This window comes from Trematomus bernacchii, unplaced genomic scaffold (genome assembly GCF_902827165.1).
Source record: "Trematomus bernacchii unplaced genomic scaffold, fTreBer1.1, whole genome shotgun sequence".
Lineage (NCBI taxonomy): Eukaryota > Metazoa > Chordata > Actinopteri > Perciformes > Nototheniidae > Trematomus > Trematomus bernacchii.
The window spans coordinates 8,061,296-8,085,423 of NW_022987705.1; the positions used below are offsets into that span (position 1 = coordinate 8,061,296).

Sequence of the window (24,128 nt, forward strand, 5' to 3'; positions counted from 1 at the left end):
ACACACACACACACACACACACACACACACACACACACACACACACACACACACACACACACACACACACACACACACCACACACACACACACACACACACACACACACACACACACACACACACACACACCACACACACACACACACACACACACACACACAACACACACACACACACACACACACACACACACACACACACACACACACACACACACACACACACACACACACACACACACACACACACACACACACAACTACTTTAAGTCAAGTTTGTCCAAGTTTCTTTGGGCACAATAAAAATGTTGTCTATGTAAAAATTGCAAATACTGTTTTTTACGAGAACCAAAACACTGATTTGCCCAAGGAATAAACACTACAATAACAGATGCTGGTACATTTGTTTATATAAATATAATTTAAAAAAAGATGTTGGCAATGAAATTATTCTAACAAACTATTAACACTAAAACATATTTCAATCCACACGTAACATCTCTGGATTGTGTAATCAGTAGTTGTCCATTTGTTGGCTTTACACAGTTCTTTGATACTAAAATAAAAGTGGAGTTTAGACACAAAAATATGCGGGGTTGAACAGATTGAGTCCAAACAACCACTCAGCTGTCCTCTAGTGATGAGAAGGAAAACAAACAGACAAAGACAGGATTATAGGACACTGAGATTTATCCAATGGACTAATTTACTCTCCAGTCACATAAAACGCTCACCAAAACAGACCCCAGCGTGTGAAGGGAAGTGTCCTCTTTCTCCAGTCAGTGAAATGAGTCCATGACCAACAAGAATCTGCAGTCATGCCAGTAAACGTTATAGCAAAAAAGCTACAAGAAACTTTTCTTTCTTTCCATTTTTTTTTATTTCTTGGATGTAAGGTATGTTATTTTTTGTAAAAAAGCTAAATTCTCCACAGGAGAAATACAGTTTGATTCTACACTCCTGTCTCCATCACCATTTATTAAAATTCACTGTAAGTCATCGATACCTGATTGGTCCCTTGTTTTTTTCTCTGTTTGATTCCTTTTGAGAACTTTTTTATCCTTCACTTTATATTTCCTGCGTTGCTACAGTTCAGTCTTGTCTTTTTTCTTCCCTTGTTTCTCTCCATCATCATCGGCACACCTGAATCCCAGGTTGTCAGAGGCAGAGTCCGGAGTATTGCCCATCCTGCAGGACACACACACACACACCATCATCAGTCAGAAGGCCATACTAAAAAATGATTTTATTTTTATTTTATAAAACATACCTTGTTGTGATTCGCGCCTTATGATTGGCTGAGCCGTCCAGCGTGTCGATCCAGGAGCCGCCTCGCAGCACAAAATGTGGCTGTGCTGCAGGAAAGGGTGTGGAGGTCCATTCCCAAGTGTTCCCCATCATGTCATACAGCCCTGCCGGAAGAATCAAAATCAGTTTTAACATTTCTGTCACATCTATTGTTTTCAATAAAAGACCTCTCTGGGACAATGTAGCACTTCTCATCTTGTATAATCTCAATAAGGTTAATTTAACTGGGAGTTACCATAACTGTTCTGAGGAGGAAATGCTGTGACAGGAGAGACGCCATGGTAACCGTCCTCTGCCGTGTCTCCGTCTGGAAAGGATCCCTAAAACATAAAAGACATTTAAGTTCTTATAAGGCATGTGTTTACAAATGTCACAAGCAATTACATAAACATATGTTTTAGGAGAAACCATGACAATATATCTTCAATATCTGTTGGCATTCACTAATTTAAAGTGTATGTTAAACCAAACACACATTTTGCAACATTCTTAGTATTTCTGTTAATTACGTTTTAGTCAAATCATAAAAAACATGTTTCATTTAATTTAGAAATGTCTTATATTGTTTAAAACTTGTCGCACCTGAAATTGTAGCTAAAATAAAGTCCCAACTATCTGCAGAATTGAAAGGAAAACCCTCACACATTAACATGCATTATTGTCGTTGGCTGACCTGCCACAGGTTGGTACGGTTGGCCTGGAACTTGTTTCCCCACGGGAAAATCCGACCTGGAACACAAGAGGAAGGAAAGTTTTAACGGGATTGCAAACAATGAAACAACACTGGTACTGATTGCTGAGGGTCATAAAAACTAGTTTCTCATCAGTGGCCCTTGACTTGTGAAGCTTTAAATCAGTCAGGCTCCGGCTCATGGATGTCAGTCAAGTGTAGATGCAAACAAAGTGTGAAATAGTAGAATATAGGGGTGTAGAACAATTTGGTTTACGTTTTTAAGATACTGTATCAATTCTCAAAAACACACCTGATGTGTAAAGTTTGAAGTTACAGGCTCAGATTGTAGAACAAGTTTAACTATGATGTTCTATGTTACTTGCACTGGGATAAATACAGATTATTATCCCACTAATTGCACAAAAAGTAAACTTATTTACTCAGTCTTTAAGCATATGATGGTTAGTTTTTAATACTGTGATAATTGTCCTTATATCAAAAGGATAAAATGGCCACTTATTGGTCACGGTAAAGCAATACTATATATTGAATCATAACAACTGTATTATGTAACGAATCGCATCTGCAGATTCTCGTGACTACACAGCCCTTGTAGAAAACATTTGGTGGCATGTATAATATTTCTTCTTGTCTCTGAGTTTACCTTGCAGCCCCCCTCGTGCAGCCCACTCCCACTCCTCCTCAGTAGGGAGTCTCTTGCCCTTCCAGCGGCAGAACGCCTGAGCATCGTTCCAGCTCACCTGAACCACAGGGAAGCTCAGACGCTCCCGAATGCCTGAACCAGGTCCTGCAGGCTGAACAGTGGGGGGGTCAAAGGTTTGAAAGGCAGACAATGAAGGCACTCTAGCATAAATACCTAAATACAAAGGAAGAGACAAGGTTTCATTCGTCACCTCACCTGTCTCCAAAACACCCGATCAATAGGCAGCCACCAAGGAGCAGACTGGATGGGAAGGAAAGATATACATCAACTTCATTTTTAAATGATGGTCAGTTCATGTCAGACTAATAATTATGTTTTAATTTACTCCAAAATCCCAGTACCTCAATCTTCTGTGTGACTTTGCTCTTCAGCTCTTCTGACACAAAGTCTTGAAACACAAAACTCCAACCAAACGTCTCAGCTTCAGTTTTGTACTTCTGTGCTCTCACAAAGTCTCTGTGGGGAATGAAGGCCAAGTCAGTGGATTTGATTTAATATTTTTAACTCATTCGGAGCTGTGGTCGAAAATTACTAAGTACATTTATTCAAGTATTGTACTTAGGTACTTATTTGACATAGTTGTACTTTACTTGAGTGTTTTCCTTCAATGCTACTTTATACTTCTGCTCTGCTACATTTCAGAGGCAAACATTGTACTTTTTACTCCACTACATTTATTATAACACTCACAGTTACTAGTTACTCTGTACATATACAAACAAATGATAAGCTGATGTGGTATAATGCAGTACTTCTTCCAACACTGATTATAGACACCTTGATATCATATTTCAAGTTGTCTTACCTGAAATCAGTATTTGTCACCGGGTATTTGTCCATTTTAAAGGGCTTCACTTCAACCTGCTTGACGGGCGCCTCCCCATCTCTCCCATCAGCTGCACTGGTTCCCATTACCATCTTTCCTTTGGATATATTCACCATCTCACCCGCTGCTGTGTGTCGGGAGGAAACATGTCCATTGTGCTGATTCAATATTAATATCATTTATGTTTTAGTTTGTTCAGAAATGTGATTTCTTACCCGCAGCTGCCAGTGAAAAGACCGCAGATATGACGAATAATACTTTGGCGTTCATTTTGACAAGCTAGTTTTACCTTACAGTGATTTACCATTAAGCATATATATAGCGTTTTATACAGATGCGAGTTTAAAAGAGTAAACAAGCAGCAGAACTTCTCAAACTTCGATGTAATGGTTACATTTCTGTCGGACACATTTCCCCGTCGCACCGGAAATGGGTTCAACGACACACAGGTTCCGTGGGAAATAAAAAGTTCCGCCGTTTTATAAAAACTCAAATCACAAGAGTTCATTTAGTTTTGTATTACTTTTCCCTGTCATGAATCATGAATGCTTTTAGAGGAATTAACGGTATCAACGGAACCCCTAAAGTCACGAATAGTGATATATTATTTATTTCACTTGTAGCTGAAGTGACATTATACTGTATTTGACACACTTGTTATAAAGGAAACATCTGCTGTTAAATGTATTCATGGTTCATTTGAAAATAGGTTAAATTACAAAAAATCTTTACCTGAAATAAAGTAATTTATGAATGTTGATACTAATACAATGTCGACTATTTAACACCTGAGCTTGGACTATTTGAATTTTTTTATATTGACGAATCTGCGATTTAAGTTTTTCATACATTACTGAATCCGAGTCTAATTGACTCCAAATGAATGTAATACTAAATGATCATCCAGGTTTTTGAGGAGTTGATCATACTGTAAATATATGCTATGTGCAGTGGAAAGTAAATGCCCCTTATCGAATAGGAGTTCGATAAGGAGTTATTTCTGATACATTCGGGTGTGAGAAGAATTAGATGCAACTGGTAGAGAAGTTAGGTTTCACTACATTGTTGGAAAGCTTTAATTTTAGTGACACTCAATGTAAAATAATGTTCATTTAAAAGACTCAAAAGGAAATAGCAGAACATTCTTAAGTTCAAGTAGCAAACAATGGAAATGATTTCAGGTTTGACATTTCAATATTTTATTGTGCCACTATTTTTATAGCTCATTACATCAGAAAAGTTTATTTTTGAGTTTGAGCACATTCTCACTCTCTGAAGTCATTTTCATTGCATGGATACAATTACTCTTCACGACAAACAACCACATCTTTCAAGAGCCATGAAAATCTTTAATGGGTAGAAACAGAACCGAGTGGCAGGAGTCAGTGCTTTTAACAAAATCTCATAAATAAACCAAAAGGTTGACAAATCCATGAAAAAAAAACCTGTGACAAGCATAACAATGGTTTCTGACTGCCGCTGTGACGGAGGCCGTGGGAGTACAGTGGGCCGTCCATCTGACTGGGGGGGGGGGGGGGTTTCAGAGTTCCTATAGCGGGAACACGTTGAACCGTCAGGTAAACAACTATCCCTCCGAGTATGACAACAGCTGCGGCTTCTTCTGATGACCTTTAACCTTTCAGAGAAGACATTCCAGCTCTCATGATCTCATCCACCAGCAGGATGTTGCTGGCAATGACCGTGCTGTAAAGGAATAAAACGTCACGTAAGAGATCGATGAGGAGAATTTAAAATATTCAATCCGTCTTTTACACTTTAGAAATATGTTACTCACCATGAATGGAGAAGCTGTTTCTTTACACTGTAATTATCCCAAACGCCTGCTTCTCCTGCCACCATGGGTTCCCCTGAAGAACAACAGATATCAAGTTCAAAACAATAAGCTTGAAATATATGTGCAATATGACCCAAGTATTTAGGGGCTTAGCAACAGGAACATTCCATGACTGACAACTATAACAGAAGACTTATTCAAATGTGCAGTCTGGAAGTGAAGCAACTAATAGAAGTGTTTGCCTCGTACCGTATCCATAGTAATACTAAGACGAACGAGAATCCACAAAAATACAAAGCAAAATGTTTGTTTGTGTGCAGATTACACTTCACGGGACAAAAATAGATTTAAGGTGTAAAAAAACAGGTGATCTTGTAGACATGCAACTCCCAGAGGCAGTGTGGATTCATACATTTAATAGAATGGAAGTGTATCTGTTCTGTGATTAGCGAGTGAGGGACAACAATAACACTTTAATTATTATTTTGTTGTTCTGTCAATAGCATGCTGTGGTTCTCACCTGTGCTGAGGTCCACTCCAACACACTGACCAGACTCTTTGTACTCTGTCTGCAGCTTCAGGAGGGTTTCCTGGGGGTCGTAGCCAGAGTTCACGGCCAAAACCTACAAGGAAGACGCACAATTAAAATACAGAGATCGATACAGTAAGAATGCCAACAGATGGCAATCCTCTTTTTACATTTTCCTGTCTAATGTGTAGCTTTAGAAGGAGAATGAGAAGAAATCATATGGAAACACTTAAAGCCTTGGAAGAAAGTAGAATATGTTACCTTGGGGATGACTAGGAGAGCATCTGCAAATGCCTGGACTCCCAGCTGGGCTCTGCCCTTCACGTTGGGCTTGTGTTTCACCAGACCGTCGGCCACAGCCACCTCGAAAGCACCGGCGCCAGGCACCACGCAACCTGAAGAAACACAGAGGGAAAGAAGAGACTTAGCAAACACAAGTATACATTCCTTGGCTTAATAAGGCATACAACAATGTTAAACTCAGTCAATGAGAGGAGTTTGTTCTGATCAGTTAATACATGTAGGAGAGACTGAAACGCTCCTAATGCAGAGGAACAGTTCAGAGTCACTGTAGCACAGACATGAGAGCCAGGGAGAGCCATGTTAGCGTCCGCGGGTGTTCGCTGTGCAGGGGACACCAAACGCAGAAGACTATTGCCAACTATACATTTGATTTAAATTAGGAACATCGAACACACTGGTGGCAAAACACAAAATGTAACAGTAACTCTGATAAAACAAAGTCAGATGATACAGACACATGGTAACATTTTGGATGGTCTTACCATCTTCAATGGCGTTCTTGACTGCCCGCAGACCATCCCTGACAGCATCTTTGATCTGTGTGAGGGTGTGTTTGTTGGGTCCCTTCACCAGCAGGGTGACGGAGCGGGGGTTGCTACAGTCCTCGATGAATGTGAACTTCTCCTCTCCCTGCAAACAGGATGGGGGCAGATTAACAACTCTGCCTCAATATCCTATGACCGAAAAGTATATCTTAAAATATCACACCCAGAAAAACACAGATAGGTACTCACCAGTGTGTGTTCATAAACGAACCCAGCGTGTCCCAAGCACTCGGGTGTGAGGTCCTCAATTGAATTCATGGCAATGCCACCGCAAGCGAGGGTCAGCCTGCAGAGGGAAACACAGACTGTTTAAAACTCAGCCCTCGGTTGTAAATGATGACAAACGTCACCAGTGCCAAATGAAAGTATGATGACTATACAAAGTCAGCTATTTTGAAAAACAGTGATTAAAGTCATATTTATGTTCCTTCTTCCCTGCTTTTATATCTCATTCAACAGGATATTTTTGGATTGTGGACTTGGGCTTTGAAAAGCTGGGTTTGTTCATTTTTTTATTGCATATACAGACCAAACAACTTCTTTAGAGCCCAACTGGCACAGTAATCAATAATGAAAGAAAATAATGGGTTAATTAACATTTTTAACAACCCAGAAAAAGTAGAGATGTTTCGTCTCAGAATCAAAGCAATTGATATAATACTAGCATGGAAAACCATACCCAAAAGAAAATCACATATATTTGATGAGACATAAAAGCAAATCAGACTGATTATAATGAAGCCTTCTTAATGAAGCCTTCTTATCCCCACGATAGCTAAAGGGCGCTCCCTTATGGCCAAGCAAAGTAGGACTGTTGATGGCGCAGGCCCTATGTGATGATGGCAGAGTTTCTATCCAGGAATTGCACTTTATTCCTTTTTAAACCAGGAAAATCTGTGCAAGTCGGAAATATTTCAATCTGGGGGGTGTTGAGCAAAACTAGTAAGCTTCTCTTTTGCCTCCTTAAATCAGAACAACTAGACCATTTGCATTGTGAAGAAGAGGCCACTTATATTTAACAGGTAGATGTGTTACGGTCTTACCTCTCCATGTTCCTTCTCTTCGCCCGGCGCAGGGCCACGATGCCTTCCTTGGCGAGGGTGTCCAGGGAGAACGGGTCGATGCCCTGCACAACAGAGAAAACAGGAAACTTATATTTATCATCGGTTAAAGAAATAAATCAATGTTCATTTATGTCAGTTTGGGTGGTAGTGAGTGTTATTCTGATCCGTTGATGCATGTAGGTGAGATGGGGTCTCTCCCAATGCAGAGGTACAGATCAGATTTACTGTGGCACAGAAACATGAGACCAGGGGAGCTACAATAGCATCCTGGGGTGTTCTCTGTGCAATTCATAAAGGGTCCATTCTGCCTTTATTTATAAAATCCATTCTGTTTTTATAAAAATGTAAAGCTTTGAGCATACCTTCTGGTTAATGACGACGAACCCCTTCTCTCCATTGGGACAGACTTTGTTCTTGAAGCTGATTATTTTCTGCACGCGATCCTCGATGAACTTCCTCTCTGCAGCCACAAGCTTCTCCCTCTCCCCGGCGCTCTTGTAGAAGAAACCGGAGTTGACTTCTGTCTTTTCGTACTCCAGAGAGAGGTTGCAGGTCAGAATGTAGGCGTCCTGCACCCTCTTCTTCATGTCTGGGTGTCTGGCTCCGTGGTCCAACACCAAACCTCTGATCAGCCTGAGAGAGAAGAATAAGCAAGAGCCTTTAAGTATATGGGAGCACTACACACTAAAGAGTATTCTCTGTATTCTCAAGTGTTCAGTTGTTATTCAAACTCACTGTGTGTCGCAGTCGGTCTTGTGCTTCATCTCCATGATTTCCACCATGTACAGGTCGATGGGCTCATTAGGTTTGGAGATGGCCAGCACAGCATCGACTACAGCCTGCAGAGAAACACATCACACAAGGAGCTTGTGTTATTAGGCGCTTTCACACCAAGTACTTTGCCGTACTTAGTTCTCAGAACTTAGTTAATCAGAACTCTTTAGTTCTGAAGAACTAAGTACAGATCGCGTTCACACCGGAATAAGTCCTTGAGGGAGGGTTAGGCAAATGAAGCTGCTGACGTCACTTCTTCTTCTGCTTTGGGTTTACTGGCAGGCCACAAACAACTTCACGGCGTATACTGCCACCCGAAGTCGGGGACTGGCTTCAGTAGAAGCTGCTGGGACTCCCAGCAGCTTCTACTGAAGCCTTCCGAGTAAATCGCCAGAACGCCGACACCTCCTCATCTCCACCGCTCCCATGTATTTTTTTTGTGTTGCCATAAGTTATTCTCTCTCCGTTGGTGCGCTGGGCTAATGCTAATGCGAGCAAATAAAATGGCGGCTTCACAAAACTTTTCGGAGTTGTACGGGGCGTGGTTTGCAATCCGCCCAGCCAATCTGAAATGGGAACCTTTTTCTCCCATGAAAGTACCTGCTCTCTAGCAGGGACTAAAAAGGGGTGAAAAGGTTCTCATGAACTAAGTTCTAGTTCCAGATTTCTTTGGTGTGAACGCACATTTTCGGAACTATACTGGGAAAAGTACTCTCTCTACTATGATTATTAAAATTGGTGTTGCAAATTCTTCTCATTCTTTTCTTCATTGATGCTTTGTTTAACTAACCCCACCCCTCTTAAAGTTCCAGGACATTTATCTTACAAGGAATGTACCTATTTCCAAGTGATATAAAATGATTTTATTAATTTAGAAGATGTTTATTTTTTTGTTCAAAGGCAAACATAACAGCCTAAATGGGTTAGATTGTAAATTGTATGCAATTTAAGTAATACAAATTTAGATTTGTTTACACTATTGCTCTTTAATAGGGTATGGTAATGCTCATCCGAACTTGATGAAACAATCGATGGATTACTTGATTTCTAAAAAAACAATGTGCATGTATCATTTGATATAGCAGCCCTATGTCACACAAACCGATGACGGAAAATAACAACCAGCTCACGACCATAGTGGTTGTTTGACTGACATCCCTTTGGGCAGTTGTAGCTAATGGTTGACATTTACCATTATTTGACATGTCACAGCCAAAGGGATGAGCATGTCAACAAAATCAATAACAAAGAAAAACAATATGTTTGGTGCCGTAGGATCAAATCCTGGCCGTCAGCTCTCCACAGAGCCCCAGCTTCTCGAGTCTCACCTCAGTGAGCAGGTCGGCCAGCTCTGCGTAGACCTTGGTCCTGAGGGAGGTGCGAGCTACGTGGATGAGGGTCTCTCTGTCCATTTCCTTTGTCACCTTCAAGTCTTCCAGAAGAGCCAAGGCTTTCTCTTTCGCCGACTCAAAGCCCTCAGCAATGATTCTGGGATGAAGACCCTGAAGCATAAAATCAATTAAGTTATGGTATGAAAACGTATCTGGATAGTGACATGCCTTTTAAAAAAGAGGTTTGCATGTCAATATAGGTTTAAATAAAGTGTACATTCTCGGAAGTGTCAGACAGGCACATTATATTTAGAACTTTTAAATGACAAATGGCCATCTCTTACCTCTGACACGTACATGTCAGCCTGCTTCAGCATCTCGCCGATGATGAGGACATTTGAGGTGGTCCCGTCTCCTGTGATGTCGTCCTGGGCTGTGGCAACTTTAGCAATGAGGGATGCTGTCGGGTGCTGAATTTGCTGCAAAATGCACAATATAAAACATAAGACATCATGCAAAACTCTTTCACACTTAGAAAACTGCAACAGGGCTGATGCAACTAATGCTTACTTTCATTATAGAGGATATTTGACAAATGAGCGGGCAAGATTTTTTCTAAACAATATATCCTTTATTCATTTTGTGCCTCAATTAACTGGCAAAGATTGTACTCTGGATGCAATATTAAATCATACATGTAACAGTTTATTATTGTTTAATGCGATCATGGGACTTGGACACAGGCAGATATGGGACCCATGAGTTAGGGGTGTGGTCACTCCCAACAATGAAGAAGAAAGCCCAATAAGGAACAACACAGTGGGACAGGGTTGGTAAATGTAATCCACAGTTTAACATTTACTTACCATCTCGTGTAACAAGACATTTCCGTCTTTGGTCAGCTTTATGTCTCCTGCGCCAGACACCAACCTGCGTAGCAAAGACAGGAAAGGGTTAATGTTAACAAAGCAAAAGCTGTTGCGGAACAACCCACAGCCACATTTATACAAACTTAAACTTTTTGGACTAGCAGTTCAGTAATATTAAGTTATATTCTGATCCGTTGATGCATGTAGGTGAGGAGGGGTCTCTCCCAATGCAGAGGTACAGATCAGATTTACTGTGGCACAGAAACATGAGACCAGGGGAGCTACAATAGCATCCTGGGGTGTTCTCTGTGCAATTAATACAATTCATCAGTTCCATCTTGCATGTATTTTCAGTCAGCCCTACATGCATGTTTCAGTCAGAAAATACCATGTATGTTCACAAACTGACGGATGCAGAAGCTGCAGACTGAACTTCCTGAAATAATGCTGCTGATGCTGACATTGTACTACCGTTAAGTAACAGAACTGTGAAGTCATTCATTCATCTTAGAAATCAAACTAGTCAACGCCAAAGTTAAGTCTACAGACAGTTTGTGATTTAAGAGTCATAGACGAGGTTTATTTGGACGATTTCAGATAACCGGCTTTGCTAATATGCTAATGCTAGCTTGGTGGTTGTCAAAACGGATTGTGACGATGACTGGGCAGGGCAACGTGCGCCGCTAAAATCCGTTATCCATGTAGCTTGTATGGGCCTAAAATCGATCACATGTATTTACTTAGCGGATAACAACACAGTGGTACAAAGAGGGGGATTTCCAATGCTTAAAATACATTCATAATCTTGTGAATTCAGTAGCACATGTGCAGACAATCTGCCGGTGAATTGTAGCTAACATTAACATTAGCTACGTTAGCATTGTTAGCTTAGCCCGCATGCTGCACAAAGGGCTCCACTCACATTTTCATGGTCCCCTTCGGTCCCAGGTTACTTTTCAGCACATCCTGGAGCCCCCGGGCGGCACTGATGTTAACCGCCAGTGCGGCCTGGGCCCGGGCCACCTCCGCTTTCGGGTTCAGAGATTTAACGGCAGACATGGCGAAGCAGCTCAACCAGCGGAGTCAAAGTAAAAAGTAGCGCTGGCAGGGAGTTCGCACTAGTAGGGCGCTGAGGAAAGGAGCGTCGGCTTCCAGAAGGCTCCAGCACGTGTTCTCGTGCTGCCTTTAGGTACATCTCAAGGCTCGGAAACTTCAAACTCCTCCTTCATGTTACTAAAATAAGATAAGATAACATGGACCTTTATTAATCCCCGTGGGGAAATTCAGTGGTTCTAACAGCAACAGGGTAAGGATGAAACACAGGACAGAACAGATTCACACAGGTTAATACAAATAAAGATAGAAATAAGAAATGAATAAAAATGAGCATATATACATATTGGATCATATAAACTATGAAGTAAGAAATGAATGAAAATGAACATATATACATATTGGGTCATATACATATTAGATATATTTACATGAATCTGTGGAAACAGTGTGTTTTACTCATGTAAAAGGAGATAGTATTAGCATCAAAATATACAAAAATATAAAACAGCTAAATTCCTGCATTCAAAATGTTAATCAAGTGAAAGTACAAAAGTATTAGCATCAAAATATTCTCAAGGTACCAAAAGTAAAAGTGCTCATTATGCAGAATAATATAAAGTATATGTTTTGATTATAATTATTGATGCACTAAAGTGTTTATCAAAGCTGGTAAAGGTGAAGCTAGTTGTAATTCCTTTGTATACTGCAGGGTAGCTTGTGAATTTACTCAGGTGTAACTACAGTCTTATTTAAGGGTTGATTATATTTCACATTATTAATCCAAATCTGCAAAGTAACTAAAGGTATCAAATACATGTAGGCCTAGTGGAGTAAAAGTACATGATTTACCTCTGAATTGTGGGGTATATACAGTCTATGGGTAGAACGTACAGAGTAGCAAACAACAGTATCCAAAGAACAGTAAATCTATTTAGCTACTTTACACCACTGAAAATAATCCTAGGTGATCCGATTACCACAGTATCACTACAATGAAAAGAAAGACACAGTACAGTGTAAAAAAAAAGAAGGTATTTGATAATTTGAAAGAGGGGTAAAAGATAAAGTAGATTACAATGTTATCTGGTCACAAAAGGAGATTATGAAGTGGCAGAATATATCTCCATTGTCAGATTTTAATTCATATATATCTTAATATCTTATCTGTGCTGATTATATCCATGTGACTGTTATTGTTTGATAGGAATACTGTAATGTGTCTGTAATGATTGAAGGTATGTAAAGGTTTGCATGGTTAACATTTCTGTAGTGTTTGTTTTTTGTTTGTGCGTACAGGTTCTGTGCGTTATATAAAATATATTCCAACTATAACTAAGAAAGCTAAAGCAGCAACTGTTGTCTCTTATAAATAAGACTACAATTGTTTTACAACCTGTGAATTAACTGTTCCTGGGGAGGCAAACAGCCATCTTTAATTATAATCAACTGGAAAACAGCATTTTACGCACTGATCAATCACGAGTGCCACCTGCTTATTGTGCGCTTTAGAGATGTCCGATTTACACTGAAGGCAACATAAGTCACACCCAAGACGACGCGCGGATTACGTCACATTAGCGACTGTCTTATTATGGTAATGTTTACTATCATTTAAAAAATACACGATAATAGGAGACCAAGACATTTTTTTGTCAATTTTCATCAGAATTTTAATTCATTATGTACAACTAATCTCATAAAATCACTGCAATTCACATTCACCACGTTGGGTTTTACTTATTTCCTCTCGGTCTGTTCATCAACATCAGATAGTTCATAAAACCCACATAATTTACAAATACAGTATTGACCAAGCTGGAGACTTAAAATCTGACCATTTAAAAAACAACATTAATCTCAGTTAGAGCACACAGTCCCCCTGTTGGCATTAATTAGTTTAGACCAGTCAGTGGACAGCAATTTGATCAGATATGATTAGTTACGCACACATCAAAACCTGTTCTCATCATTGAATCATCTTGGAAGAGGCAGAAGTGTCCTGATGTTAAAGTTAGAACAGAAGGAGATGTGGTCAGTTTAACAGAGGAGACACAAAGTGGGCCAACTTATTTTTGAAACAAACAATTGGTACACAACATATTCAGTTGGCTGCATCAAAGCCATGTAAACATTATGTCACTTTTCCAAATAGGTGTTGTACTTTTACTGAATATAAACGGTAGTCTGAATGTAGCACTAAAGGCCTCGATCTCATCAGCTTCCATTCTTGAACACTGATTTATAAATATCATGCTCCTAAAAAATTGACTTTCACCTGTAACACATAAGAAGCTTGCCGAATTAATATTAATATTGGGGTGTCAATGCAATGTTTGTGTTGTGTGAAACTGGAGGCAGTTTTGTTTGAATGGTTATTAATGCTAGTGCAATTAGGCTTGGGTGTCATTTTCCTGAAAGACCGTCTGACATTCTCAGCCCGTGTGACCAGCACTAGAACTGCTAAATGTTTAATATCTTCTTGGTAACACATAGACAGTGACGATTTTATAACATCATGTCAAAATAAGGCTCTTGACCCTACAAAAAATTGAGACAGTGAAGAGGAGGGGCATGTACAATTAATTGTGGTCTACAAAAACCGCTATAATGAATCAGAATTAAGACATCTAGGCCCACACAGAAAAGTACAGTAACGAAACAAAGAAGAAAAATAAACAACACATTGATGTTATGCACTGAACATCTGATGGTTGGTCACACTCTCCAAAGTGCGACTCAGTGACTGTAGAGAGGCTCCCCCGGCGTCTGTGCTCACTTCAAGGGAGAATTCTTCATGGGAATCATTATTCTAGACTCCATGTTTTGAATAAGAGGGACTGTAAAGTGTGAAGAAACAGATTTATTTGTCATGCAGTATTGTGTAAAATAACCGAGAGGAACACAATTACGTAGGAAAGTGGACAATCTGTTTAAATGCACTGTGGTAACTTCATCAAACCATTTTATTTAACTTGGTTCATATTTCATGCATTTGTTCGTTTGTTTTCAATGGAATCATACTAAAATCCTGTGTTGAGTAAGGCTGGAAGACCACCTACTTAAACAAACACAATCCTTTGTTTACATAATAAGTTCTTGTTTTTTATTTTCTTTATAATATTCCCTTTCCATGTAAAACATCACCTATCCTTCATTGCCACTAGTTCATTGTTGAAACTATGTTTGCATCACTATGTTTTAAAATACTTTCTTTCATCTGACCTACTGCCATACTTTTCCTGTCTTTCCTGTGTCTTCTTTTCATGCATATACAATGTAAAAATATGTAGCGCTACAGAGAGGTTAAGGTAGGAGAGATAAGACAGCAAACTAAGATGTACCTGTGTAATAAACAACCTCATCCCAGCCGTCATGCTGCCAGGCCAAGTTTCTGGTGTTTTCTCTGGACTGAAGGTCTTTGTAAGCTGAAAGATGAGGAATAGAAGATAATGCATATAATACATAATGTACATTTCCTGACAAGTAACACAAACACTTGGTGTAAAAATATCTAGGGGACATCAAAGATGCTAAGCTATTCCATCCATCCATCCATCCATCTTCTCCCGCTTGCTAAGCTCTTGTTTATGTATATAAAAAGACATTTTACAATCATTTGTAATACGGTGATGCATTTATAAATGTCTTTCAAATGCAAACTTGGTACCTAAACTCTGAAACATGCTCACCCCATAAGTGGTGAACTGTGTACAGACGTCCAATCTGTGAGAAAAAGCCTCCCACCGCCTCTTGGTTCTGCTGGCGAAACTCAATGGCACGCGCCCTGCAGAGCACCAAAGAGTTATGATACATAAAAAAACATTTACAACATTTAATTAAAGGGTTGTATTGATTTAACCCCCAGCCTTAATTAGAAACCTGCTTTAAAGTTCAAATGAATCTGACCTTCTCAGATATCCAAATCATTTATTTAAATCACAAAATCAAACTTCCATGTAACAACCTCTTTCAAAACCTTTTTTAAAGCATGTTTGTTTTATTATCTTAGCAGGCAAATTAATATCAAATTATATCCGATACGTACATATTATATTATATTATAAACAGTGTACAAAGTTAAATTATGCTTGACATTTACACATTTTGTGAGATATATCTTGTCATGCTTAGGAGTCATGCATAGATTGTCTACCCAAAAAGTACCGTTGACTGATATTCATCTGCTACAATCTGTGAAACCAATAAAATAGTAGTGAGGAACTTTTAAATGGTAAATACTGTAATAATGGTAGTTCTGCAAACACAAAAACACTTGTGAAAAAGCTTATGGGCTGTCAGACTAACTTTCTGAAAATAAATCCAATTTGATGACTTTCTTATGCTATATAAAAAAAATGACTTACCAGTAATTTCCCCACTCGATCATCGTCCCGGGCTGAAATATGAATGTGAAGGGTGGAGTGGAAAATAAGTTATTATATTTCACACATTTGTGCATAATGGGAGGAAGATGGTACATTCCCTTTGGAGTTACCCTGAGTTGGTACGATCGGAGCTCATAGATGTTGGGTCCTGGGCGGGGGACGGGCTCGTTCCAGAAGCTGAACTCCAGCAGCAGCTGGTTCCTACGAGACAGCAGCATCTTCCCCCGCTCCTTCCGGTAGTCTGTAAACTCCTACAGCAATGGCAAACACATCACTCTGTGAATCTGCCTCAGTCTACCAACAAAAACATCTTTGACAATATTAAACTGTGGTCAGGGAGCAGGGGAAGAATGACACAAAGTCAGCTACAGTAGTTGCAGAATATCAATTAAGATCAGAACATTGATGAGATTAAACAATAATATACCTAACGGATAAGGCAGGACCGGGTCCATTACCTGCACATACTTGCAAATACAAATACATATTTAATATGTTTTAAAGATCATTCCACCTACAGTAAATTACAATCACACCACACAGCTGGAAAATGTCACATAAAGATGGTGAAACATATCGGTGGATAAATGATCTGTGGATATACATTTGGGGGTGCCATCTGCCATTAAACTAATCCAAGCACCCGTTACCTTATTCTGCCTGAGTTTGCTCATGACTTCAGTGAGAGCCGGGTATCCTCCCCGATATCTCCACAGGTGAACTAGAATAGAGGGAGCAGAAGAGCCAAATATAATGCAGCTCTTTTTGAAAAATATATTATTTTACATTAACAACTGTAGATTCCTTATTTATCTCTTTAGACCACCTGTGATCAGTTTCTCTGATTCCCAGGGTGCTTAACTTTCTTCTTCTTAACATGACTTCAAAGCACAGAAATATTTAATTTACCATGATAAAAAAAATATATAAACTTAACAAGCTGGAATCGTTTTGATTGTTAAAGGACTTTTCATACAATTCATAATTTGATGATTGGTTCATCAACTGATACTTTGAACACTACTTTATGGTCTGTGATTTTTAATGTATGTTTTCTGTTTTGAAAAGAAAATGTGTAACTTTCATCCACAAAAGGGGTTTATTAATTGCACAAGTGTAAAGTAATAATATAAATGGAGCTTGATGCTCTTACCAGCCTGATCCTGCTCTCCGTACCACGTGTTCCAGGTGCCCACCAGCTCACAGGGGTATTCAGGGTCAGCATGAATGGTAGGCAAGATTTCCGCACTAAAGTTAAACACAGCACACACATAAATGAGCAAAGATCCGTACTGTGTCAGTCGCGTGACAAGACATCTGATTGTAAGTCGCTTTGGATAAAAGCGTCAGCTAAATGCAATGTAATGAAGATAATTAAGAGACAAAAGCTTCTTACCAAAGTTCGTTGTAATCATCAAGGCACTCAGGCTTGACATTGTGAACTGCAAGGAAACAACAAAACATGAGTCAATAATACAGAATCCAAGCATACTATAAGATTGTTCTACTAAAAAAAAAGTAATCCATCTTTGACAATGGTAAACTTGCAGTCAGGGTAATATTTTGCAATGTACCACTATTCCAATCACAAACAATACATACATTGTATTTTGTACAGATTGTTGTCTTCCTTCTTGGCGAGCAGATGCGAGTGAGCGTCTTTTCGAGGGTCGACCTTTCTGACAAACAGAGACTTGATCCAGCTGTCTTCACCAAAACCTGAGAGGCTCCTGAGGGGAGAAAAAAACAAAACACAAACGTTTGTACTCTACTGTAGTTTTTAAAGTCACTGACACATCTAATGATTTGGCTCTTCGGTACACTGCTCTGCTCGTTGACAGTAGTGCAGTCAGACATCTCAGGTGGAGATTGCTTTCAGATCCTCCTTTTCTCAATAAAACAACAACTGCCTAATACCTGTCAAATTTTTTAAGATTAAAAATACATGAAATGTTTTCTATCCCAGGGTCGTTTACTATCTTTTAGTTAGTAGGTGTTTAATGTACGCTTTATTCTTTTGTTTACGATTAATCTTTTTTGTAGGTTTGTATTCTGCTGTTCAGAGCCAAATCTATATATCAGCAGATCAGGGTTGCAAATAACGAATATTAGGGTAAACATGTGAATCAGCGTTTTAGAAGCCCAAGATGATGTACTCACATTTGGTTTAATTGTTAGTCAATTATGTCGTAAAATAAGAACTTTGCACAAATATATTTAGACTCTTTCATTGTGAAGTAACTCCAACTCTAAGGCCAACAACAGAGAAGGCTATAAGCTGTAAATACTGCACATAAACCTGAGGATTAGTCAACACAGACTCATGCGCAGCTGTCCCACATTAGGATATCGTTTTCGGATATTAAACTACATTTAAAGTGCCAACAAGACCTCTATGCAATGGTTACCTACAGTTGTTTATCAAAAAAACACTCCTTTGACAGTTTGCCAGCTGACGAAACCTTACCTTACACAGTGCATTAAAAGCAGATTTAACTAACATTGCATCGCAGTTTCAGATGTAAACATTGCACACAGCTTGACCTTATCTTCAGTATATGGTTAGGACACACTACACAACTGCTGCAACATGAAACTGGGTCACACACTTATCAACATAAGTTGTCCTGTGCAGAGATTAATTTATTGTGACCTTGAAGTTTTGGACTGACACAAACAGAAAGTTGTGATTTTCCTGCAAATGATAACTATAACTCAACACACACACAATTATGAAGTGTGCCATAATAGGTGCGTGCACAAGTTGCTTTACAACTTAATGGCAGGGTAATAATTAGACCAAAGTTAGCAACTTTAGAGCTAGAGCTAATGCTAGCTACGTTACACGGAGATCTAAACGTAAGCAACGTCCATACGTTAGCTTAGCAACCTAGCCTACCGAACTTTTGTCATTTGGGTGAAACTTTACGAAAGATAAACGCAATACAAGAAGCATGTATACATTTGTATTGGTGCAGAACAGTTGCAAAAGTCTAACCTTACGAGAACCGTGACCTGCCCGTTCGTATGAAGCCCATTTTTCGTCTGTTTGAGGCCTTTGCCCACTCTTTGAAGGACTCGGGCCGCCATGTTTCCTCGAGCTGCTGTCAGGTGGAGGTTGACTCTGCAGACAGGACTGTTCCCAGAGGAGCTGACGTTACCACATTAACACCGCTTTAACTTTGTGTATCTGATTTACGTTGTGATGTTAGTTTAATAACCAAGAGGCATGAAGATAAGAGTTAAAGAAGTGGCTATTATTACAGCAGTTGATCAGTCATGAATTCGATGTTCAATCCTGCTCTACATTAACGTAAATGTGCTGTTTTGCAAGTTTCTATGCATTACAACACACCTGACTTAAAAACAAACTATGTTGCTATTTCATAGTTTAATTCTACTTGTAAATATAACTTTTTTTTCAAAATAAAAGCTTTACCCACATTCTAGAACATTTTCATTCATTGCTGTATCGTACTAAATACATGCCAATTTCAAAGTAAATGTATGAAAAGAGCATCTTGTGTTTTTACAGAAGACTTACAGAATACATGATTATAATGGCAAGTCATAAATCTATAATACTTGTTGTATACACAATTTTGACAGATATGAACACCATGCACACGTTTGTGAATGACACCATGCGTTTTCATTGTTGTTTTATTGTTAACTCCTCAGAAATGTTTTTTAAATTAAACTCCGGTAACAAAGAAAATGCATTTTCCACATTAATTGAGATATTTATATTGATGACTGGTTTAAACATTTATATTTACAATGGACACCTGAAAGACAATTGTAATTACAGAGGGACATTTAAACTAACATTACTTCATAAATATAAGGCAATTTTTCATCATGAAGTAGGATTTTGTGCAGGAGGGGAATCAGCTCCACTGGGGGCGGTAGAGATGTTCAGCTCCTGCAGTTTTTCTGATAACGTCTGGTCCTCTCCCAGGCTAAGTGGCAGGTCAGTCGGAGGCTCAACAAACTGTGTTCCTTCAACGCTCATTCCTGTCAGTGGGTCAACTACCCGACCAACTTTGTGCACTATCTCAGCAAGTTCATGCTTCACATGTTTGGACCTGGCCTCTGGCAGAGCCTTGAGAAGAACGATGTCTCCCTCAGTGCACTGTCGCAAAGCATCATGGGCAAAGTATGTTTTCCTCTTGTTGTAGTACTATGGGGAAGAACAAAACCATATAAATACACAATCAATGTACAGTAATCAATTACCATTCTTAAAGTAGGTAAAGTGGTTATACACAATTAGGATTAATCTTCATCAAATAATAGCCCAACAGCTAATTGCTGTTAATCAGACAAAAAAAAAAACCAAATGCATTCAATTTAAATGTGAATGAGCAAGACTGCCCCCTTGTTGTCGTTAAATTGGTTGTTTTGGTTCTTAGTGACACAGATATTTTAAAATGATTGTAAATGCTTTTGTTTTCCAAGAAACTACTAAACCCGTTTTTGGTTAACACAAGATTTAAAGTGGTGTAATTGCATGCTTATTTCTGGAAAACTAAATAAATAGTCAACAAAGACGATATGACAAGAACAAAATAACAGGCAGACAACATAGCAAAATGACCACATTAACATATTTTTCGTAATTCCTCCCTGAATTTAAAAGTAGACTGTGTAACATTGTGCCACCCATTCTTCAAAAACACATAAGCAGTGAATGAATGTTGTTAAAAGATTCACCTTCAGCAGGTAAGGGTCCAGCACCAGCCTTGTGACCCTCACTTTGGCAGTTTTGTACATCTTGGTCCCTATTACTCTGCCAATGATCCATTTGGCATGGACTGATGCATGCCTCACCGACATACTGAAAATCTGGGTCCAACCCTGTAGTACAGGTGAGACGATGAGAAGTTAAAAACAGTTGTTCCTCAGGCATTATCTGAAACATGATGATCAGATGAAGGCTCAGTACCTCTTGTTTAAACTAAATGTCGGGATTCACAAGAATAATAAAATATCCTAAGTCAATACAACTAAAAAGATAAGACATAAAATCTGATATTGTTGTATTAATAACATTTTTTTTCTGAATTTAGAAATGTATTTAAAAGCTGATCGTAATTACGGAAGTCTACATATTATAATAATCAACCTCTATTGCGTTTATATTTATTGCAGTATTAATCAATCAGCACTGAAAGGCATAGCAGCTCGGTCCAGTTTGTAAAACATCAACAAAAACGTTTGTATTAATAATAACATAACATTACTATTGTGTCAACGTCAGATTACAGGAGGCTACATGATAAGCCCTGCTGCAGCTAACGTTAGCTTTCACTTTACCACCGCATTCATTTTACTGCAGGAATTTAAAATGACACCCACTTTGTTTGGAAATAACAAAGAAATACAATGAAAATATATTGTAAAAAATCAACTCACCGAAACGACTTAAAAGGAATAATTTCAGAAGGTCAAAAATGCTTCAGAGAGGATCCTACATGCTGCTCAGGTCGGCTTGTTTTGATGACGTAAACTACGGCTAGCAACAAGGGACAATCCGCGCGAAGTTTACATGCACAAATTAAAAAGATAATTACATTTTAATAACATGAGATTAAATGTATAAAGTATACTGTCAACTAATGTTGATATTATGGATTATATGGATGCTGTTAAAATGAGTTTTCCATCAAAGCAAGACATTTTAAATGACTGATTAATGAAGTCTTCACATTGGCCACCAGATGGTAGCAGACATCACTTCCAAAACAAAAGCCTAAATACAAAAATATATTTTTTTTTATTGGCTCAACCAGTAGTGCAGATGAGACTTGAGGGGCTTTGAAAACATTTCATCCTAAAGGAAAAAGAAAACCAGTACCAATAATAAATCAACATCCACAATCATTATGGTGCAAAGAAAACTAAAGCATGTATGACACAAATAAATTGGTATTATGAAAGCTGAAGGTGACCCTGGAGTGCACAAATTCTTCCCTTCAGGTTATCTCAAGATCACTTGTAACTTTCCTCACTCTTGGGAAATCAAATTTGTTTTCTTAAAATATCATTCAGGTTTCTTGTTATGTCAAGATCACTATGTGAGCATGCATATGGATGCTTTGGACAACGCCAATTTAATATAGCTGCCATTTTTACATGAAACATTTTTTAAGGATAACCATCAAAGTTGATGATTACTTTTCTGTCAATTGACTCCAAATAATATAATTATCTTGTGAAAAATACCCTTAGTTTTGTTAACAAATTATCATGAGAAAAAACAACCTTTGATTTTGATATAACAGGATGGATGAAAAAGATGCATCCTTAAAGAAATCGGTATGATGGAATATTCATAATCCTCTAATAATTATTTTGGCTTTTATTTGTTATGCTTTTATACCAGACTTCTGTTCAAGCACAACAACATAACCGTTACACTACCCAGCCGTTTGCCAATGGTTCTTTAATGGATCTTCACTAAAGCAGGTATAAGTGGCTGAAAAGAGGGAGAGCTTAAAATTGATGCTTTCAAACCACAAAGTTAACAGTCTTGAACATGAGTAAGAATTGGCAGTGGCTCAGAGCTAACCACAGGCAGAGCGATCTGGTCCTAATCAGAGACATGTTGTAGTAAAGCGCAGGTCTGGGTCTCTGTTTCCCATTTAAGGCAGTGCAGCATTGGTATACCTCTGCCAGAATTACAGCATTAGTCAACTTTAGTCTCCTTCATACAAGAACACTGAGACAATTTACATTTCCCCCACTATTTTCATAGTGTTCTCTGTTAAACGTGTTGTCTCATATGACGTAAGGCTAAACTGATATTGGGCAGTGTTCCACATTGCCACCACCATAAAACATGTATTTAGAGGAATATAAAATAGCGAGTGTGTTATATTCAACTTTTATGATTTAAAAAAAGTACCGGAGCAGCTAAGGTCTTATAAATATGCGGGTAGGTGTAGATGACATGGTATCAATGGCCATATTGCAATATTTTCCTAAAGATAATCACATACATACCTAATGCAGCCTATGTTTTTTGATATGAGAAATGACATGGTCTAAATCATGTGAAACTATGGCTGCCGTGACATAACACAGAGGCCCGATATCACATAGACTGTGTGATTACACATGTATGTTTTCTATGATAACACACTGACCCTTTAATCAGCCATTTCTACATTTTCATGCTTGATTAACATGCTAGAATAATGTTGGCCTACATCCCCCTGTGTAAATTATTAGTCTCCAGATATGACATACAGTATATCAATAGATTACACTGTTCAACCAGAGTGTTTGTGTTTCACTTTGACCAAATTTATTGTTGAATTAAAATCAGCCCTTAGGACCTGAGCATGGGGTTGTTTTAAAGCTGCGAAGAATTGAGGGATTGTATTGAGGAAATACTCGGAAAATGTAGTTATGAGAGAATGTTTTCTTGTTTTTCAGAGTTTAAAAGAAGGTCACAATATCCCACAGAAAGAAGCTGGGACTGTTTTGCTTAAACGTATCTCCTTAAACAGCAGTTCTACATAGGCTGTAAACTACTCCCACCAAACTCTACCAATGAAATGCTTTATAAATTGCTATGGTTAGGCCATGCTTTGGATTAAGTTTACAATGTGTACTTCAACCCCATCTGAGGTTTTGAGTCTGAACCAAAAGACAATAACTGAAGGCAGTATGAATCAAAGCGTCTCCATGAAGGAATTCATGATGTTACTCTTCTTTGTGCACACAAAAAGCGTGATGTAGTGGAAGTAGTTGTTTGAAAAATAAAAAAATAGGCAGCTGGGAAATAGAAGTTGGAACCTGTCCTACTGTCACACCTTTGCGAACCTTGCAAATTGATGTTTTATCTTAAATAAAGGTTATTGTTGCACGACTCGGAAATTGGGTTTCATAAGCTTTTGGACTTTAGGCACTTTCTTTTTGTTCTGAGACCTTTAGT

At 38.6% G+C, this 24,128-nt stretch overlaps 4 protein-coding genes and 1 non-coding gene across 6 annotated transcripts; all 5 read right to left on the reverse strand.

Moving 5' to 3' along the window:
• Positions 1–945: 945 nt before the first annotated feature.
• sumf2 (sulfatase modifying factor 2) lies at positions 946–3,954 on the reverse strand. 2 transcript variants are annotated; one of them, XM_034139750.1, is made up of 9 exons: positions 3,748–3,954; positions 3,512–3,659; positions 3,048–3,162; positions 2,902–2,946; positions 2,647–2,797; positions 1,983–2,038; positions 1,545–1,629; positions 1,272–1,413; positions 946–1,189 (listed from the first exon to the last, which is right to left on the reverse strand). In XM_034139750.1, the coding sequence occupies exons 1-9, from the start codon at positions 3,800–3,802 to the stop codon at positions 1,087–1,089; spliced, it is 900 nt and encodes a 299-aa protein (XP_033995641.1). In that variant the 5' UTR covers positions 3,803–3,954; the 3' UTR covers positions 946–1,086. The 2 variants fall into 2 exon arrangements, with proteins under 2 accessions (XP_033995641.1, XP_033995642.1); XM_034139751.1 differs by having other exon boundaries at positions 3,512–3,656; positions 3,748–3,947.
• Positions 3,955–4,707: 753 nt separating this feature from the next.
• On the reverse strand, positions 4,708–11,929 carry cct6a (chaperonin containing TCP1, subunit 6A (zeta 1)). Its single transcript, XM_034140236.1, has 13 exons — positions 11,665–11,929; positions 10,740–10,803; positions 10,218–10,352; positions 9,871–10,044; positions 8,504–8,607; positions 8,131–8,401; positions 7,748–7,830; positions 6,894–6,990; positions 6,642–6,789; positions 6,118–6,251; positions 5,848–5,950; positions 5,328–5,400; positions 4,708–5,236 (listed from the first exon to the last, which is right to left on the reverse strand). The coding sequence occupies exons 1-13, from the start codon at positions 11,799–11,801 to the stop codon at positions 5,164–5,166; spliced, it is 1,596 nt and encodes a 531-aa protein (XP_033996127.1). The 5' UTR covers positions 11,802–11,929; the 3' UTR covers positions 4,708–5,163.
• On the reverse strand, positions 10,922–11,056 carry LOC117490834. Its single transcript, XR_004556708.1, has one exon. It is a non-coding gene; the product is annotated as a small nucleolar RNA SNORA22 (small nucleolar RNA).
• Positions 11,930–13,442: 1,513 nt separating the features above from the next.
• LOC117490412 (protein NipSnap homolog 2-like) lies at positions 13,443–19,428 on the reverse strand. Its single transcript, XM_034140150.1, has 10 exons — positions 19,182–19,428; positions 17,786–17,913; positions 17,580–17,625; positions 17,337–17,431; positions 16,834–16,904; positions 16,294–16,434; positions 16,163–16,194; positions 15,488–15,582; positions 15,140–15,223; positions 13,443–14,635 (listed from the first exon to the last, which is right to left on the reverse strand). Exons 1-10 carry the CDS (start codon positions 19,271–19,273, stop codon positions 14,571–14,573), a joined length of 849 nt encoding a protein of 282 aa, XP_033996041.1. The 5' UTR covers positions 19,274–19,428; the 3' UTR covers positions 13,443–14,570.
• A 218-nt stretch (positions 19,429–19,646) lies between these two features.
• mrps17 (mitochondrial ribosomal protein S17) lies at positions 19,647–21,709 on the reverse strand. The gene is made up of 3 exons (XM_034140151.1): positions 21,602–21,709; positions 20,900–21,043; positions 19,647–20,366 (listed from the first exon to the last, which is right to left on the reverse strand). Exons 2-3 carry the CDS (start codon positions 21,020–21,022, stop codon positions 20,043–20,045), a joined length of 447 nt encoding a protein of 148 aa, XP_033996042.1. The 5' UTR covers positions 21,023–21,043; positions 21,602–21,709; the 3' UTR covers positions 19,647–20,042.
• Positions 21,710–24,128: the final 2,419 nt, after the last annotated feature.